Source organism: Sus scrofa, chromosome 1 (assembly GCF_000003025.6).
Source record: "Sus scrofa isolate TJ Tabasco breed Duroc chromosome 1, Sscrofa11.1, whole genome shotgun sequence".
Classification (NCBI taxonomy): Eukaryota; Metazoa; Chordata; class Mammalia; order Artiodactyla; family Suidae; genus Sus; species Sus scrofa.
Window position 1 is genome coordinate 253,013,609 of NC_010443.5, and position 18,389 is coordinate 253,031,997.

At 38.3% G+C, this 18,389-nt stretch overlaps 1 protein-coding gene across 6 annotated transcripts in view; it reads right to left on the reverse strand.

Moving 5' to 3' along the window:
- The window catches only part of PTBP3 (polypyrimidine tract binding protein 3), a 106,344-nt gene that overhangs the window by 26,893 nt on the left and 61,062 nt on the right, over positions 1-18,389 (reverse strand). For all 6 annotated transcript variants that reach the window (XM_013993751.2, XM_005660329.3, XM_021084313.1 and 3 more), the window contains 2 exon segments: positions 10,882-11,046; positions 550-660 (listed from right to left, as the gene is read on the reverse strand). In XM_013993751.2, coding sequence (XP_013849205.1) covers positions 550-660; positions 10,882-11,046 — 276 coding nt within the window.

Below are 18,389 nucleotides of genomic sequence, written 5' to 3' on the forward strand. Positions count from 1 at the left end.
TCAATCTTTGGCTCATTTAATAGAGGTAAATGAAGGCACTAGGGCAAAGATAATTCTACTTTATTAGTCCGATTAAATCAGGAGTACTGTGCTCAACTCTAGAATTTAAATACAACAAATGGAAATGAGTCCCAGAAATCTGAGAAATGGTGATTTGAAACCATTTCATATGAAGAGAGAAGTAATTTCAGACTATAAAAAGAACATATGGAACAGTATATTTAAAAATGATAAATTTTATATTATGCATATTTTATTTCAATGAAACAAACACATGGTAAACTAGAGCAAAAGGGAAGACATGATTGGCTTTCTTCAGTATCACTGAAGTGACTGATTAACAATTGAAAAATGACAAGATCCTACTGTACAGCATAGGGAACTATATCCAATCTCTTGGGATAAAGCATAATGGAAAAGAGTATTTAAAAAAGAATGCATATATGTATACAACTGAGTCACTCTGCTGTACAGAAGAAATTAGCACAACTCTGTAAATCAACTATACTTTAAAAAATAATTGAAAAATGAAAAAAGGACCATAATTACCATTTTGGCATAATGTGCATTCAATGGGTCAGCATACTGAAGCAAGGCTTGAAACTGATTATTCTTTGTAAAGGTGATAATCTTTAAGACTGTGCCAAATTTAGAAAATATCTGGAAAAAAATGCACATTAGGTTATATTTAAGGGAAAAATTTGGCTAACATATCTTCATAAATACAACTTGATTCATGAATCCTCCCACTTTTTTTTTTTTTTTTTTTGGCCGTACCTGTGGCACATGGAAATTCCCATGCAAGGGTTCGAACCCGAGCTGCACACAGCAGGTCTTTAAACCCACTGCACCAGACTGGAGGTCAAACCCTTATCTCCACAGAGACAACCTGGATCCTTAACCCACTGTGCTACAGTAGGAACTCCATGAATCTCATTTTTTTTTTTTCTTTGTCTTTTTAGGGCTGCACCTGTGGCATATGGAGGTTCCCAGGCTAGGGGTCGAATCAGAGCTGTAGCTGCCAGCCTATGCCACAGCCACAGCAATGTGGGATCCAAGCCATGTCTGCAACCTACACCACAGCTCACAGCATTGCCAGATCCTTAATCCACTGAGCAAGGACAGGGATCGAACCTGCATACTCATGGATGCTAGTCATATTCATTTCCACTGAACCAGGACAGGAAGTCCTGAGTCTCATTTTTAAGTGAAAATAATTTCCTCTATTAAAACTACTGGCACCAAAATTACTTATATCAAGACTAAGATGTTCATATTTCAACACCCATGCTTGGCTTAAAACAGAGCCTGACACACAAGAGGCACTAAATATTTAATCTATTTTATAGCATGTCACAAATGGCACAGTACTAAAGCAGGAGGTCACAGCAGGAATTAATTAATGCTATGAGATAATGGTGTTACAAAGCATATAAATGGAAGTGGAAGAGTCATACAGATCAACTGTTTCACCCTGAGAATCAGCATCTACTTCTTGAAATTTTTATAGAGAGGAACAACCACAAAATATTCAACAAAATGTTCAGTGCTCTATTAATTCATCAAATACTCAGAGAGTACCATCTAAGTTCTGGGAAGTCAGCCGTGAACAAGAAGAAACAAGAGTCTCAATACTGGCTCATCAGTTTTAACAACAGTACTGTACTGATGCAAGATTGTTAATAGTAGGAGAAATTGTGTATGTCTGTAGGGGTAAAGGGGGTATATATTTTATATATTCTGCTCAAGTGTTTTGTGAACTAAAACTGCTCTAAAGAATTAGAGCAGGAGAAGGAACAAGTGCAATAAGTAGGAAACAGTGACCAACTTGGTAGATATTAAAAGTCCAACTACATAAAAAATCACTTAAAATGTGAATATTCTAAATATGCTAATTAAAATATACACTTGTCTGCGTGGGTTTTTTAAAAAGCACACACAAGCCCCAACTTTAGGTTATTCATGAGAAACCCACTTTATTTTTATTTTTTAATTTTTTTGTCTTTTTAAGGCCACACCGGTGGCATATAGAGGGTCCCAGGCTAGGGGTAAAATCGGAGCTACAGCTGCTGGCCTACACCACAGGAATAGCTACACAGAATCCGAGCCATGTCTGCAACCTACACCACAGCTCACAGCAATGCTGGATTCTTAGCCCACTGCTCGAGGCCAGGGATCAAACCTACATCCTCATGGATGCTAGGCAGATTCATTTCCACTGAGCCATGACGGGAACTTCCGAGAAACCCACTTTAAGTATAAAGGCTCAAGCTAAAAGAAGAGAAAGATACATCAAGCTAAAACTAGTTTTTCAGAAAAGCTGACATAGCTATATTAAGTTTAGACAAGGTTGACTTCTGAAGAAAAATATCAGGGATAAAGAAGGATGCTATATAATAATAATAATGGGGGTCATTTATCCAACAAGACATATAACAATCCTTAATATGAATGTGCTTAATAAAAGAAAATCAAAATACTGAAGAAGAAAAAGCTGACAGAACTACAAAAACGCCATTGTAATTGGAGACTTTAATACCCCTTTATCACTGACAGATCCAAAAGTCAGAAAATCAGTTAAGGATACAGTTGAAGTGAATAGCATCATCAAGCAACTGGATCTAATTGACATTTATAGAACAGTACATCCAATAATAGCAGAGTACATACTCTTAATTTTGTAAGAAACATTGATCAAGACAGATACATTCTGAGCCATATAACACACTGCAACAAATTTAAAATAAAAATCATACAGTGTATATTCTCCAACAATTGTAGAGTCAAAATAGAAACCAGTAACAGATAAATACCTGGAAAATCCTAAAAAAAACAAAACAAAACAAAACAAAAAACCCAAGAGTCTCTGCCCTTATGAGGAAAGACATGATAAACAAATTAGCAAATAAAAAGTATTCTGTTTTAAAAACAAAAGGGAAAGAGAGGAGCATGAACTGGAATGCAAATTGGGAAGGTGCTCTAAGAAGGCCTCTCTGAAGAGTGTTGGGAGAAGAGTAAACAGACTGGGGAGGTTTCCTGACAGGCTCCCAAGTACCAGGGCTCTTACAATACTTGTTTTACTTCCCCACACAAGGGGTCATGGCCATTTTGCTTTCCTCTGATGTCCTATTTAATTTTTTTTAGGGCCGTACCCAGAGCACACAGAGATTACCAGACTGGGGGTCGAATTGGAGCTGCAGCTGCTGGCCTATGTCACAGTCACAGCTATGCCAGATCCTAGCGGCGTCTGTGCGACCTACACCACAGTTCGTGGCAAAGCCAGATCCTTAACCCACTAACCGAAACCAGGGATCGAACTCGCAACCTCATGGTTCCTTGTCAGATTTGTTTCTGCTGTGCCACAATGGGAACTCGCAGTTTTTTGGGGGGGTTTGGGGGAGAATATTCTTTCACAGCTAATTAGCTTAAAACCAAACACTTCCATGAGAGATAAGACGATCAACAAGATTTGTGAAACCAATTCGTCTCAGAAGGGCTCTGAAGGTTCTTTACTGAAATTTAAAACAATTCTAATGCAGTTAACTTCATTATGGTCATATTTCAGGGTTTAGAACTTTGAGACCTTAACCCCTCACATAACTGTGTTTTGAAAAATACTAAGAAATTTTTTGTTTTGTTCTTTTAATGAAAAATTTGGTTTTGTAACTGCGATTTTCTCAGTACGCCCTCATGTCCTAGATAATATTCTTAAAGTTTATAAAAGAATATCAAATTTACTTTCTTCTCAGTTGTCAAATATGGATTTTATGTTGTATCTTTCTTTAAGATATAGATGAAAGCATTCTTAGGAAAAGATCTTATATTCTTAACTTCCATCCATAGTGATACTGTGATGTTGTATGCATGCGTATACACACACTCACACACACACACACCTGTATAAGTGCATCAACTGAGTGTTTTTCTTTCACATGATAAAGGAGCAGAAATCAATTTTTAAAATATACATACATAAAAGAGGATACAATAACTGCCTAGCCTCCCTCCTTCGTATTACCCTTGTTCTTTTTTTTTTTTTTTTTTTTTTTTCCCACTGTACAGCAAGGGGGTCAGGTTATCCTTACATGTATACATTGCAATTACAGTTTTTCCCCCACCCTTTCTTCTGTTGCAACAACCCTTGTTCTTAAGTACAAGTTAGATTATATATTTACCTGCTTAAAATTCCTCCCTATCTCCCCATTATTTATAGGGTAAACTCCAAGCTCTTTGGCATAAACCAATAAAATCCAAGCTTTTAACATGCATCTCAGCGCTCCCAAGACGCCACTGATCCCAATGCTCCACAGCACAAACTCCTCCGGACACTTTGTATATTACACTATTTACAACAATATGGAGTTGCCCACAGCAGTTCTCCAGATACACCACGTGGTTTGAGACTGCCATGCCTATACGTAGCTTTTGTCTTTTCCTATAACCTAGGAAATTTTCATTTACTTTTTTTCAAAACTCAGCACAGGGAGCAATGCCACCAAAAAATTCTTAGCCTCACACCAATCTCTACTTAACTCTCCTTTCCAAATATGAGTATCCCCTTCTTGGCCTCATACAAATTTTTATTTTGCTGTTTTACTAATACTGTACTATACATTTGCTTATATACCTGTCTTCTTTAATTAGACTGAAAGCTCCTTAAAGGAGCTTAATCATTTCTCTATCTTTTGAGTATAATTCCTGGCATATAAGAGGCACAGAGTAAATGCTTATTATTAATCGATATAAAATTATACTCTGAAACCTGATTTAAGAATTAAGGTAATGTGCAATTTTTTTTAAATGAAAAACATCCTTGATGTAAAATATCTCGTTAACGAAATAAGAACATAAAATTTGCTCCAAAATTTGAGATTTTATGCTGCATTATGCTATAGAACCTAGTTAATTTCCAACTAACTTTCAGATTTTGTTAATGTTCTGATTCTTTTCTTTCATTAAACTTGAACAATCTGAAGCATATCCTCACTGACAGACGTGTTTGCCTGTGTGACTTTCATCTGAGTATGCTGAGAAAATACACATTTATTCAATTAGGTAACCAGGTATAGCTCTCTAGAGCCCCCTGAGAATAGCTAGCTACAAAAATCAACCTGATTTTTTTTCTTTTTTTTAGGGCCGCTCCCACAGCACAGGGAAGTTCCCAGGCTAGGGGTCCAATCAGAGCTGCAGCTGCTGGCCTACACCACAAGCACAGAAACACTGGATCAGAGACGCGTCTGCGACCTACGCCACAGCACACACCAATGCCAGATCTTTAACCCACTGAATGAGGCCAGGGTTTGAAGCCACGTTCTCATGAATACTAGTCGGTTTCATTAACTGTTGAGCCATGATGGGAACTCCAACCTGATACTTCTTAATAAAGTAAGTGAGCACCAATCAACATCAGGGAATTCAGGAAAGACTGAAATGTTTGGGTTTTTTTTTTTTTTAACAATTTTTTTATAATTATCAAGCTACTAATTTTTAAACAGATTTGGTCTCAAAAGATTAATGTTTGGGAAGTTTGATATATATTTTTTAATTGATTATAAGGTCTTTGACTACTTACCTAACATATTTACTTTACCGACATAAATAAATACACAGATTCAATTCCTGACATCTCCTGTACATTTTAATCTTTTCAGACTTTAAAGATGCTGGTAAAGATTTTTAAATGCTGGTAAAAAATTTATTTTTTGCTTTTTTTAGGGCCACACCTGTGGCATACGGAGGTTCCCAGGCTAGAGGTTGAATAAGAGGTACAGCTGCCAGCCACAGCCACAACCACAGCAACACAGGATCCGAGCTGAGTCTGCAACCTACACCACAGCTCACGGCAATGCCGGATCCTTAACCAACTGAGAGAGGCCGGGGATCAAACCTGCAACCTCATGGGTCTTAGTCGGATTCGTTAACCACTGCGCCACGACGGGAACTCCCCAAATGCGGGTAAAATTATCTTCAGGGTGATATTTATAAAGGTAGAAAGGCACATTTACATCAGAACTTTTTAAAACAGCAAGCACATTGGCCACAGTTTGTTTATAATAGTTTCTACAGCTGCCAAAACACTTAAGACTTAAGAACTAGAATTTTACATTATTTAATATCACAATAATTGGTTTTTGCATTCTTCAATTCAAAAAGATAAGTCCTCCGTCCTAAAGAGATTTGTCTATTGGATTTTGATAAAATAACCCCATATAAGAGTTCCTGGTGTGGCTCAGCAGAAACGAATCCGACTAGGAACAATGAGGTTGCAGGTTCGATCCCCGTCCTCACTCAGTGGGTTAAGGATCTGGTGTTGCTATGAGCTGTGGTGTAGGTTGCAGACGCGGCTCGGATCTGGAATTGCTGTGCCTCTGGCGTAGGCCGGCAGCAACAGCTCCGATCAGACCCCTAGCCTGGGAACTTCCATATTCCATGGGTGTGGCCATAAAAAGACAAAAGACAAAAAAAAAAAAAAAGTAATAATAATAACCTCATATATAACAGTACTTGGAAGTAATGAATACCATAAAAATACTGTTTTGACCTACCCTTCAGTGCACAAGGAAATTTTCTAGACTGCAAAGCTGAGTTTGCACAATCGATCAGTTGATGAATGCCTTCTTTAACTACGAATACTAAGTGACACTGTCTAATATAATAGCCTTAATTATCACCCCTATGTTGATGATTAGCAATTCTCCATTCCTGAATTCTCATGCCCAATCCAGACTTATTTCCCACCTGAATGCCTAACAGGTATCTCAAATTTAACACATCCAAAACATACTCTTGATTCCTGTCCTTCCTCCCACCTGGCCCACACCTTTTTTTCCCCCTCAGTCCTTACTACCTTAGTTTAAGATAGATCTCTTTTACCAGACTCATTTCCACAACCTGGAAGGCATTCTTGATTACTCTCTTTCTTCCATAACCCACATCTATTCAATCCATCAGCAAACCATTCCAAATATATCCATAATCACCACTTCAGTGCCCATGTCCCCACCTGGACTGCCACCACCATCTCTCATCTCTCATCTGGACTATGATAAGAGTTTCCCCTTATGCCTACAGTTTATTCTTAACATAGCAACAAGAGTGATTCTGTTGAAACAAATCCATCATCTTACTTCTCTACTCAAAATCCTCCATGGCTTCCAATTTTACTCGGTATAAAGATTATAAAGGCTTTGCATCATCTAGCTCTTAACCCCTTCTCTATCATTTATGACTTTTCCTGTTTTTTACATTCCAATGACATAAGTCTTTTTTCTGATATTTGAACTCATTAATAAACACCATTCCACTTTAGGGACTTTGCACTTGCTATTCTTTCTGATTAGATCATTAGTCTATCACATATACACATAACTTAAATCCTCACATCCTTCAAACCTCTGCTCAGGTATTATCATACTGTTAACACCTTCCTTAACTTACCTCATCTGAAACAACACCATTCCTATCTCAATCACTCTTAATCCCCTTACCATGGGCTAAAGGGAAAATCACTAGCTTCTGCAGGTGTTAGTAGTTTAGCTAATGTTAACTCTTCAGCAAAACAGATAAAATTATTTGCTAATTAATTATAACATGCGCAAGCAACTCTACACTTCCATGCATTTCCCAATCACAGTATTTATCACATTTTATGCTATTCCTTATGAAATTATATCTTATCTACAAGACCACAGGAGCAAGGATCAGTTTCTCACAATGCAATTTACCTGCATCTGATAAATACAGCTAACATTTCTTGAACACTTATTATGTAACAAGCACTGTTCCAAGTGCTTTCAATGCATAAACTCATGGAATCCTTACCATGAAGGTATAAAAAAAGATACTATCTTCATGTCTATTATACAAGAAAAAGATATAGAGGGAGTAAATTACTTGCCCAAGGTTACAGAGGTAGTAGTAAGCGGTAGGGTCAGGATTCAAACCAGCTGCAGATCCTCTATTCTTAATCAGTATGTTATACTACACTTTAGCTGGCTAATGAGAGAGAGTGCTGGGGGAGAGGGCTTACTTATATAATTAGAGAAAGACTCTGAGGAGGTGATTTGAGCTGAAAATAGAATGACGTAGATTCAACTAGGTGACTATCTCAGCAAAGAATGTTTCTGGCCTGGAGTTCCTGTCATGGCTCAGTGGTTAACAAATCCGACCAGGAACCATGAGGTTGCGGGTTCAATCCCTGGCCTTGCTCAGTGGGTGAAGGATCCAGTGTTGCTGTGAGCTGTGGTGTAGGTTGCAGATGCGGCTCGGATCCCGAGTTGCTGTGGCTGTGGTGCAGGCCGGCAGTTAAAGCTCGGATTAGACCCCTAGCCTGGGAACCTCCATATGCCAAGGGAGCGGCATATGGAGGCAAAAAGACAAAAAAAAAAAAAAAAAAGAATGTTTCAGGCCTAAGAACTGGAAGACAGAAAAGGACTAAGACAGAAATAAGCTGGGAGTAAGGGGAGAGGGTCTAAGGGCCAGAAAAGCCAGGGTGCTAAATGAGTCAGAGTTAGGAAGTCAGGTTAAAGAGATGGGGAGAGGACTGCATATGGGGGCCTTATGGGCCTTGGTAAGGAAGATTGGTTTTTTTCCAACAGCTGTGCAAAGGATGATTCAAGGGTTAAAGGGAAAGCTATAACTAAAGGGCTGAGAGTCCTACCCCAATAAGTTATTATCGAAGACTCTCAGAATTACTTCCCTTCACCTAAAGAACAAGTGATCTTTTGAGAGAGAAACAAGGTTTGTTACTGGTCTCAGGGAAATGATAAATAGAATGACAAGACTGGACCACATAACGCTGACTAAGCTCACTGTTGATGGCAGAGTTGAGCCACGGGTTCAAGAACATCTTTTGTAAAGCAGTAGCTACAGTGCTACAATAGTAAACAAACACTCCTGATGGATCACAGAAGTGTTCAGTGCCACTTTGTGGGATAAGCAGAAGAAAATCCACCAGAACAACGAAGCCAATCACTTAAGTAACGGCTGAACCTTTTCAGGGAACAACAGCAGCTATAACTACCACTGCTAAAGCCCTCCAAAGAACATGCTTCACAAATGCACACTGGAACCCAGGAAACTCTCATAGGGAACACAGCAGGCATAATAAATGGTGTATTTTGATACTCACATGCATGGCACACAAATCATATTAAGAAATATAATGGAGCTCTATCACCAACTGGTACAATGACTGGGGGAAAGTACTAACTTCTAAGGTCCCCAGTCCCCTTATTTGGAAAATGTGAAAATAGGGTAGGATGCATTTAAATTCTTAAATACAGGAGTTCCTGTCGTGGCACAGTGGTTAACGAATCCGACTAGGAACCATGAGGTTGTGGGTTCGATCCCTGCCCTTGCTCAGTGGGTTAAGGATCCGGCGTTGCTGTGAGCTGTGGTGTAGGTCGCAGACGCGGCTTGGATCCCTCGTGGCTGTGGCTGTGGCTGTGGTGTAGGCCGGTGGCTACAGCTCCGATTCGACCCCTAGCCTGGGAACCTCCATATGCTGCGAGAGCAGCTCAAGAAAATGGCAAAAAGACAATAAATAAATAAATAAATTCTTAAATACATGTAAGTGCACACACATACACCCCTGTGACTCTTCATTTAGTAGTACAAATCCAGAGGTTTGGAAAACAGTTAAATGATTCTAGATTGGCCTGATATCTTGCTGTTTAATATATACTGACATACGAACATGAAAATAGGCATATAACATGTTTTAGTGTTTTAATAATTTTTTTTTTTGTCTTTTTTTGTCTTTTGTCTGTTGTTGTTGTTGTTGTTGCTATTTCTTGGGCCGCTCCCGCGGCATATGGAGGTTCCCAGGCTAGGGGTTGAATCGGAGCTGTAGCCACCGGCCTACGCCAGAGCCACAGCAACTCGGGATCCGAGCCGCGTCTGCAACCTACACCACAGCTCACGGCAACGCCGGATCGTTAACCCACTGAGCAAGGGCAGGGACTGAACCCGCAACCTCATGGTTCCTAGTCAGATTCGTTAACCACTGCGCCACGAAGGGAACTCCTAATAATTTTAATACAAAGGTTGTCAAGCATAATGAAATGGAATAAACACTGGAGTTCACATTAGGAGGCTCAGTTCCAACTCCTCTTCAACTGCTCTTTACAATATTCAACTCATCAATTATCTGAGCCTCAGTTTTAAACACTGCAAAATCATGTAACTAGGTGACTGATCTTCTAGCTCTTAAATTATCTTCATAGTATACTGCCTCTTATCAAGACAGTTTAGACATAGTAATGGGTATGAAAGCTACGTTGAGGAAGTTCCCATGCGGTGCAGTGGGTTAAGGCTCCAGTGTTGCAGCAGCTGTGATGTAGGTTGCAACTGCAGTGCAAATTTGAACTCTGGCCAGGTAACTTCCATATGCCTCAGATACAGACCACCCCAACCCCCGCCCCAAAATACCAAAATAGTAAACATCAGTCACTATGTAACATGATACTTCCATATTATGTATGCAGAGTTACTCCTTTCAAAGTTTTTAAAACAAAAATACTCAAATGTAAGGAAGTCAATAGAAATAAATTAGTTTTCTATACTGATGTTACTTTCTCAAGAGTAACTACTACCGGTGCTTTTTATAGGAGTCTGTGCTTTGTTCATATTCAAGCTAAGGTATTAAAAAAAAAAAAACACCAGAATTTCTTACACAGTTTTCTAAATCAAGTACATAAGTTAGAAAAAGGCAGCTGTCAAAAACTCTGATTTCTTACATGAAACAGGATGCTAAAGATCTTTTTTATTTTTTAAACAAATATATCAACCAAAATCAACAACATGAAAAACTAAAAGTATAAAACAGCAAAAGTTACAAAGATCACACGTGATTCTGCTTTCATAAGTGTTCCTCCTTACCTGATGAAGAACTTCCAGAGTAACAGGATAAAAGAGGTTTTCAATAATTATTCGGAGCACAGGGCTCTGCCCAGGTAGGATTGTGCCTTCATTGGTAGGAGCTCCAGGAAGGCCCAGACTTCCTGACTGGACAGCACTGACGGCCTGCAGTGCAGCTTGGGCTCTCTGCACAACAATCCAAAATGAGAACTTGTGATTACACAGAAGCACTGAATAATTCTTAAAAGTAACTGATGTAAAGTAATATAATTAAATAAAACTATACATATCTACTCTCTCTGGATGCATATATCCTAAAATTGTAATCAGTCAAGATTCAAAAGACTTGATTTCTCACCACAATGACACAATATTTTAGAAGGTTGCTTAAATTTACTTGAAGAAATGGGAATGGCCAAAAAGAATAAAATTTGGATATGATTTTTATTTCCTAATTTTAAAAATGACAATACGAAAACAAAGTGTGAAAGTAACATTAAAGACCACTTAAAAATCACTCAAGGAGCTCCCTGCTGGCGTTAACGATCCAGTACTGTCACTACCATAGCGCAGGTTCAGTCCCTGGCCTGGGAACTTCTGCATGCTGCACGCACAACCAAAAACAAACAAACAAACAAACAAAACAAACAAAAACAACTTTAAATTTTAAAAAAATCACTGCAGTCCCTCTTCTTTTTTCACTCCCTGAATAATTGAGTCCTAAAACCTTTGCGGAGTTCTCTGGTGGCACAGCAGGTTAAGGATCCAAACATTGTCACTGCTGTGGCTCGAGTGGCAGCTGTGGCGCAAGTTTGATCCCTAACCCTGGAATTTTTGCGTACCTTGGGCGCAGCCAAAAGAAAGTCTAGGAGTTCCTGTTGTGGCTCAGCAGAAATGAATCTAACTAGTATCCATGAGGACAAGGGTTCAATTCCTGGCCTCACTCAGTGGATGGGTGATCCGGCATTGCTGTGAGCTGTGGTGTAGGCTGCAGACACTGCTCAAATCTGGCATTGCTATGGCTGTGGCACAGGTCAGCAGCTGTAGCTCAGATTTGACCCCTAGTCTGGGAAACTCCATATGCCACAGATGTGGCCCTAGAAAGACCAAAAAAAGAGTCTAGTTCTAAAACTGGAGGAAGGAAAGCACAAGGTGAGTGCATAAATTTTTTGCTGTTGCAGGGGTTTTGTTGTTGTTTTGTCCCAGAATACAAAGAAGCTTTCAAAGAATGATGGGAACAAGCCTACAGGACATGGTAGACAGCCTGAAGGGGCTCCTACTGGCCAAACATAAGACATTATGAGAACCAAAAAAATGATTCTTGGAGTTCTCGTCCTGGCTCAGCAGTTAAGGAACATGATTAGCATCCATGAGGACATGGGTTTGATCCCTCAATGAGTTAAGGATCTGGCGTGGCCATGAGCTGTGGTGTAGGTTGCAGACGCGGCTTGGATCCTGCACTGCTGTGGCTATGGTGTAGGCCGGTGGCTCTAGCTCTGATTGGACCCCTAGCCTGGGAACCTCCATATGCCACAGGTGTGGCCCTAGAAAGATCAAATAAAAATAATAATAATAAAAAGATTCTTAGCAAATAAAAACTCATCAAATAAAATAGGAAACCTTAAGTCCGTATGTTGATATAAATTGTTAATGAGGAATAGTATGTTTACACTGCCTTAAAGTACTCTTCCTTCCCCCTTTTACGACCATAACTTTACATGGAGAAGCCAGATAAACACCTGGCATATCGAGTAATCAAAGACCACACCACTGGTAATGCAACAAATTAAAACTATGTGCCACTGCATATGATGCAACAAGGAAAAAAAAGGCATTATTTCTGTGATGTTCCAGGAAAGCTACAGACACTGAATCTAATCACAAGGAAACATATCAGACAAACTCACTGAGGAATAGCATAGAAAATAAGTTGTTCATAATTTTTAAAAGTGTCAAGGTTTCAAAGGTCAAGGAAAAACTGAGTTAACTATTTCAGATAAAAGAAGACTAGATTTGATTTTTTTTTTTTTTTAGAAAATGTGATTTCTAAATGGAATATGTGATTCCGAATAATGCTTGTTTTGCTAGAACAAACATTACTGGCACATCAGGCAAAACCTGAATGGGGACTGAGGAGTAAAGGGAAGTAATGCATCAATGTTCATTTCCTAATTTTTGACCACTGTATTCTGGTTATGCAGAACGTCCTTGCTTGAAGAAATGCACACTAAAAGTTTGGCCAATGAAGGCACCAGATTAACAATTTATTCCCAAATGCCTCAAGAAATTGGAAGTTCTTTGTATTGTATCTACAATTCTTTTTCAATTTTGTGACTGTTTTGGAAGTTCCCATGTGGCACAATGGGTTAAGGATCTGACGTGGCTCAGGTCGAAACTGTACTGCAGGTTCAATTCTTGGCCGGGGAACTTCCACATATCGCTAGTGTGGCCAAAAAAAATTTTTTTTCTTCTGACTGTCTCATCATTTAAAACAAGTCTTTTAAAAATAAAGTAGGTAAAATGAGGGAAAACTGAAGGGGAAAAAAGCATGGTTGATGACTACTGAAATTAAATACAAATCTTCATCAATCTTTTGTTCTATACTTAAAATTTCCTACAAAAGGTGACAATTAGTAAAATGTGCCCCAAAATGAAAAAAAAAAATCCCACAACTTTAATGACGCTTCTTTCATTTTTACATATTGTATTCACTTGCAGTTTTTTTTTTTATTTTCCCCCTGTACAGCAAGGGGATCAAGTTATCCTTACATGTATACATTACAATTACATTTTTTCCCCCACCCTTTGTTCTGTTGCAACATGAGTATCTAGACAAAGTTTCACTTGCAGTTTTAAAGATCACAGTTACTTTGTCACACTATTTGTTATATTAACACTTTTTGTTTTCTTTTCATGATTTTAAAGTTTAGTTTACTATTTATTTTTTTATTTTTTAGCTTACTATTTATTATACCACCTAATATGAGATGATTAGTTCTCTAACATTTTGCTAAAATAAATAACATTAAAATAAGTATTAATCTGTAAAGAGACAGTCTTTTACTTTCTGTATGCTTAAGAGTTGAACATCTTCCACTTTTTAATTTTTTTTTTCTTTTGTTTGTAGGGCCTCACCCACGGCATATGGAGGTTCCCAGGCTAGGGGTCCAATCAGAGCTATAGCCACCGGCCTACGGCGCAGCCAGAGAAAGGCCAGATCCAAGTCACATCTTCAACCTACACCACAGCTCTCGGCAATGCCGGATCCTTAACCCACTGAGAGAGGCCAGTGATCGAACCTGTAACCTCATAGTTCCTCAGTGGATTCGTTTCCACTGTGCCACAACGAGAACTCCACTTTTTAATCTTCTAACAGCATTTTGTCATATACAAATTTTTATGTCAAGTCATATACAAACTGTCAAATGTTCAGTTTCCAATCATCTTTGAAAATAATACATGAGTTGTTCGAATATTTTATATCATTGGCTTCCAAAACTATGTTCTCAGAGTTCCTGTTGTGGCTCTGCAGTAATGAACCTAACTAGTACCCATGAAGACTCAGGTCCGATCCCTAGCCTTGCTCAGTGGATCAAGGATCCAGAGTTGTTGTGAGCTATGGGGTAGGTTGCAGACACAGCTCAGATCCCACAGGGCTGTACAGGGCTGTGGCTGTGGTGTAGGCCAGCAGCTGCAGATTCAATTCAACCCCAGGCCTGGGAACTTCCATATGCCACGGGTACAGCCCTAAAAAGAAAAAAAGAAACAAAAACCAAAAAAAAAAAAAACCTGTGTTCTCATAAAGCCAAACAAATGTGCAGAATACTGAGAAACCCAATTCAGCTTCAAACATGGCAGTTTATCTATTTTACACTGCACTCCTCAGTAAGATTTTATTTGAAAACGAGGGTTATACTGCTTTCAAATTTGAAAACTGGCTTGCACTTCCACTTTGAGCTTTTAAATAGGCAATGATGAGGTTGGGAGTTCAAAAAAAAGACCCAGAATTTACACAGGAATTAGAATTAGCAGCCAAGAACATAGTAGTTATTATAATTGTATCAGACACACACAAAAGAAAGGTTAAGTAGAGATATGGAAGATAAACAGTGCTGTACAAACAGAATTGCCTGTGATAATGGAAAGGTTCCACATCTATAGTATCCAATATGACAGCCACTGGCCAGAAGTGGCTAGTGAGCACCCAAAATGTACCCAGTGCAACTAAGGAACTGAATTTTTAATTTTTTAATTAATTTAAATATAATCACATTTAGCTAGCAGCTACCATACTGGACGTCACAACTTGAGAATGTCTAGGGAAAAAAATATCATCACAGTGAGGCTCTCAGTGGCATAATGGTTCCTTTTCCTCTTAGATTAGGATGACTAAATCTTACCAAAACTAAGCCTGCACAACTTAAACTTAACCTCAATGACTTTATTTCCTATCCATAAACCATTCTATTGATCCTTTTTATTAAACAATTCTATATACACGCTTACTGCTGCTAATATTACTGTTACTGTTGCTGTTGTTGCTATTTTTCTTCCTTCGCACCTTCCTCTTTGGCAATAAGGGTTACTACAGTGGAAAAATATGAGAAGCCATGATATATATTGTCCTCATCATTCTAGTGTTGTCAATATAGTCTGCATTAATACTTCACAGAACACTGAGTACAAAGGTCTCTGCCTAGCAGGCGTGCAAAAAGTGCTTTTGACAATAAAAGCCTGAGAAAGAGATAGATTTATTTAATAAGTAACTCCACAGTTTCAATTTTTAATAAGGCAAAGACATTTAGGTAAAACAACGAAATTGGAGGCCTACTCTCCACTGAGGACAACAAAAAAGTCTGAGCAAAAAACCCAAAATGTCTTCTCAATATGAAGAGATGTTTCAGATACATAGAAATTCTATTTATCGGATGCTAAACATTATAAGGCACTAGAATTCTTGTCACAGGAAATAATTTTTAAATGTTTCAGCAAAAAAGCCTCTGGAATGGTTACATTAAGCGCTAGTAAAGGAAAACAGCAGTAAGTATGATGGAAAAACCAACAAATGTTTCATTGAGGTAGAGGAGGAAAAAATATTTCATGTAAAACTTAAACATGCCTGCATAATGTGAAGAAGACATTTCTAAAATTGAGATGGAAATGAATATATAATAAAATTCACAGATCTTAGTGTTCAGTTTGATGATGTTTTAGGGAAATTTTTTTAGAAAAAATTTTCCAAGGTTATCTCTTTGTAGATTTATAAACTTCCATCTATGAAATCAAGAAAAACCATGTATACAAAAATGACTGCTATTAATACAACCATTTCCCAAATTCTGTACCTCAAAATATGATCTGAAGTTTTTAGCTTAAATCTGAATTTTAGCTTAAATCAAGAGACAAAATTAATTGACATCCACCTGACTCTGGCAAGTATGCCCATAAGCTGGAAAAGAAGTTATGTGCGTGTTTTGCGATATCTTGCTATTGAGAGAATGAAAGAGAAATAAACAGTAATTTATCAGCTTCCTGGGGCTGTCTGAATTAAAAAAACATCTTGTACATTTTATACAAGCAAACAGATACCTTCAATTTTGACTTCAGCTGTGGTATAGGATTTGAATAAAAGAAAAAATACTATTTTATCAAACATCAATGCAACAACTTGGACAAAAGTAACAAAATGGAAAGGACACTAGGAAGAAATCAAGGCTATCTAAGAATAAACTAGGTCATTTGGGCTGGCTTTGGTTGCCAAGCAACTGGGATTTCTCACTGTTTCCCTTTAGAATAATCCAGTCCTTAAGAGTTTTATTAAATTGTTTATTTCTTCTTTAAGACTTAAACTAACATATTTATGAATCATACTAATGGAAAACTGCACGACTTACATTACACGAAGAAAAATTTAAAAATCTACTGAAAGATAGCAAATAAAATATAACTTCCTCCTCAAAAGGCTCAGATACAATAAAAATACATTAATTATCTTCAAATTAATCCAAAAAAAAAGTCAACCCAATTCCAATCGTGGGGCTAGGATTTATCAAAATACTTCTAATATATCCTGAGAAATAAACAAGATATATTATCCGTTTAATCTCTAAAAAGAGGGTAAATAGGGCCTTGCCCTAATATATTAAGCCATAGGGACACTGAAATAGAAATGGGACAGAATGAAACCCAAAAGGTAGCCCAGATTAGACACGGAGTGCATACCATGTGAGCAGCACACACATCAGGGTAGACGGGGGTTATGCAAGCAGAATGTGTGGTCATATCTAACGGGCGTATACATGCATGTTTTAAGTAGGCAGAGCCTGGCGTAAGGAAAACTAGAATATGACAAGGGACGAGTTTCACAAGAATGGACAATAAACGGGCTACCCAAAAACAACAAAGGAGAAACTGGTCACTAGTGTAAAAGAAAGAGAAAAGCCCTACCCTCACTTCCCACCCCCAAAATACTCTTTTTTTTTTTTTTTTTGCTATTTCTTGGGCCGCTCCCACGGCATATGGAGGTTCCCAGGCTAGGGGTCGAATTGGAGCTGTAGCCACCGGCCTACGCCAGAGCCACAGCAACGTGGGATCCGAGCCGCGTCTGCAACCTACACTACAGCTCACGGCAACACCGGATCGTTAACCCACTGAGCAAGGGCAGGGATCGAACCAGCAACCTCATGGTTCCTAGTCGGATTCGTTAACCACTGCGCCACAACTGGAACTCCCTCCCCCCAAATATTCTTTTTTTCTTTTTTCTTTTTACCACTTCCTGGACCACTCCCTTGGCATATGGAGGTTCCCAGGCTAGGGGTCAAAATCAGAGCCATAGCCACTGGCCTACACCAGAGCCACAGCAACGCGGGATCCTTAACCCACTGAGCAAGGCCAGGGAATCGAACCTGCAACCTCATGGTTCCTAGTCAGATCCGTTAACCACTGAGCCACGACGGGAACTCCCTCCCCCAAAATATTCTTAACAAAAGATTTAAATGTTAAAATAAAAACAAGTAAAACATCAAAGTATAAGAAAACACAGGCAAAAAAAAAAATTTTAATTTTGCTATGCTAGGTTTTTATAAGTATGGTACCCATGTAAGAAACTGTAATATAATTTAAGAGATTTGACTACTATATAAAAATATTTTAAAAAATGCATTAGCAGACAAAACTCAGAGACGGAAAGTAGAATAGTGGTTGCTATGGTAGGGGTAGGGGAAAAAGAGGCGTTAGTCTTTAATGCGTACAGAGTTTCAGTTTGGGAAGATGAAAAAGTTCTGGAGATGGATGGTGGTGATGGGCTGCACAATGTGAATGTATTTAATGCCACTGAACTGTACACTGAAAAATGGTTAAAATGGCAAATTTTGTTATATATATATTTTACCACAATTTTAAAAATTTGAGAAAAACTGCATTAGCAGAAATCACCATAAATACTTCACAAGTTAGTAAATAACAAGGTATAATTCATCACCTATCATATTAACAAAGACTGACAAAGATAGACTGGAAAATTGCTTTCT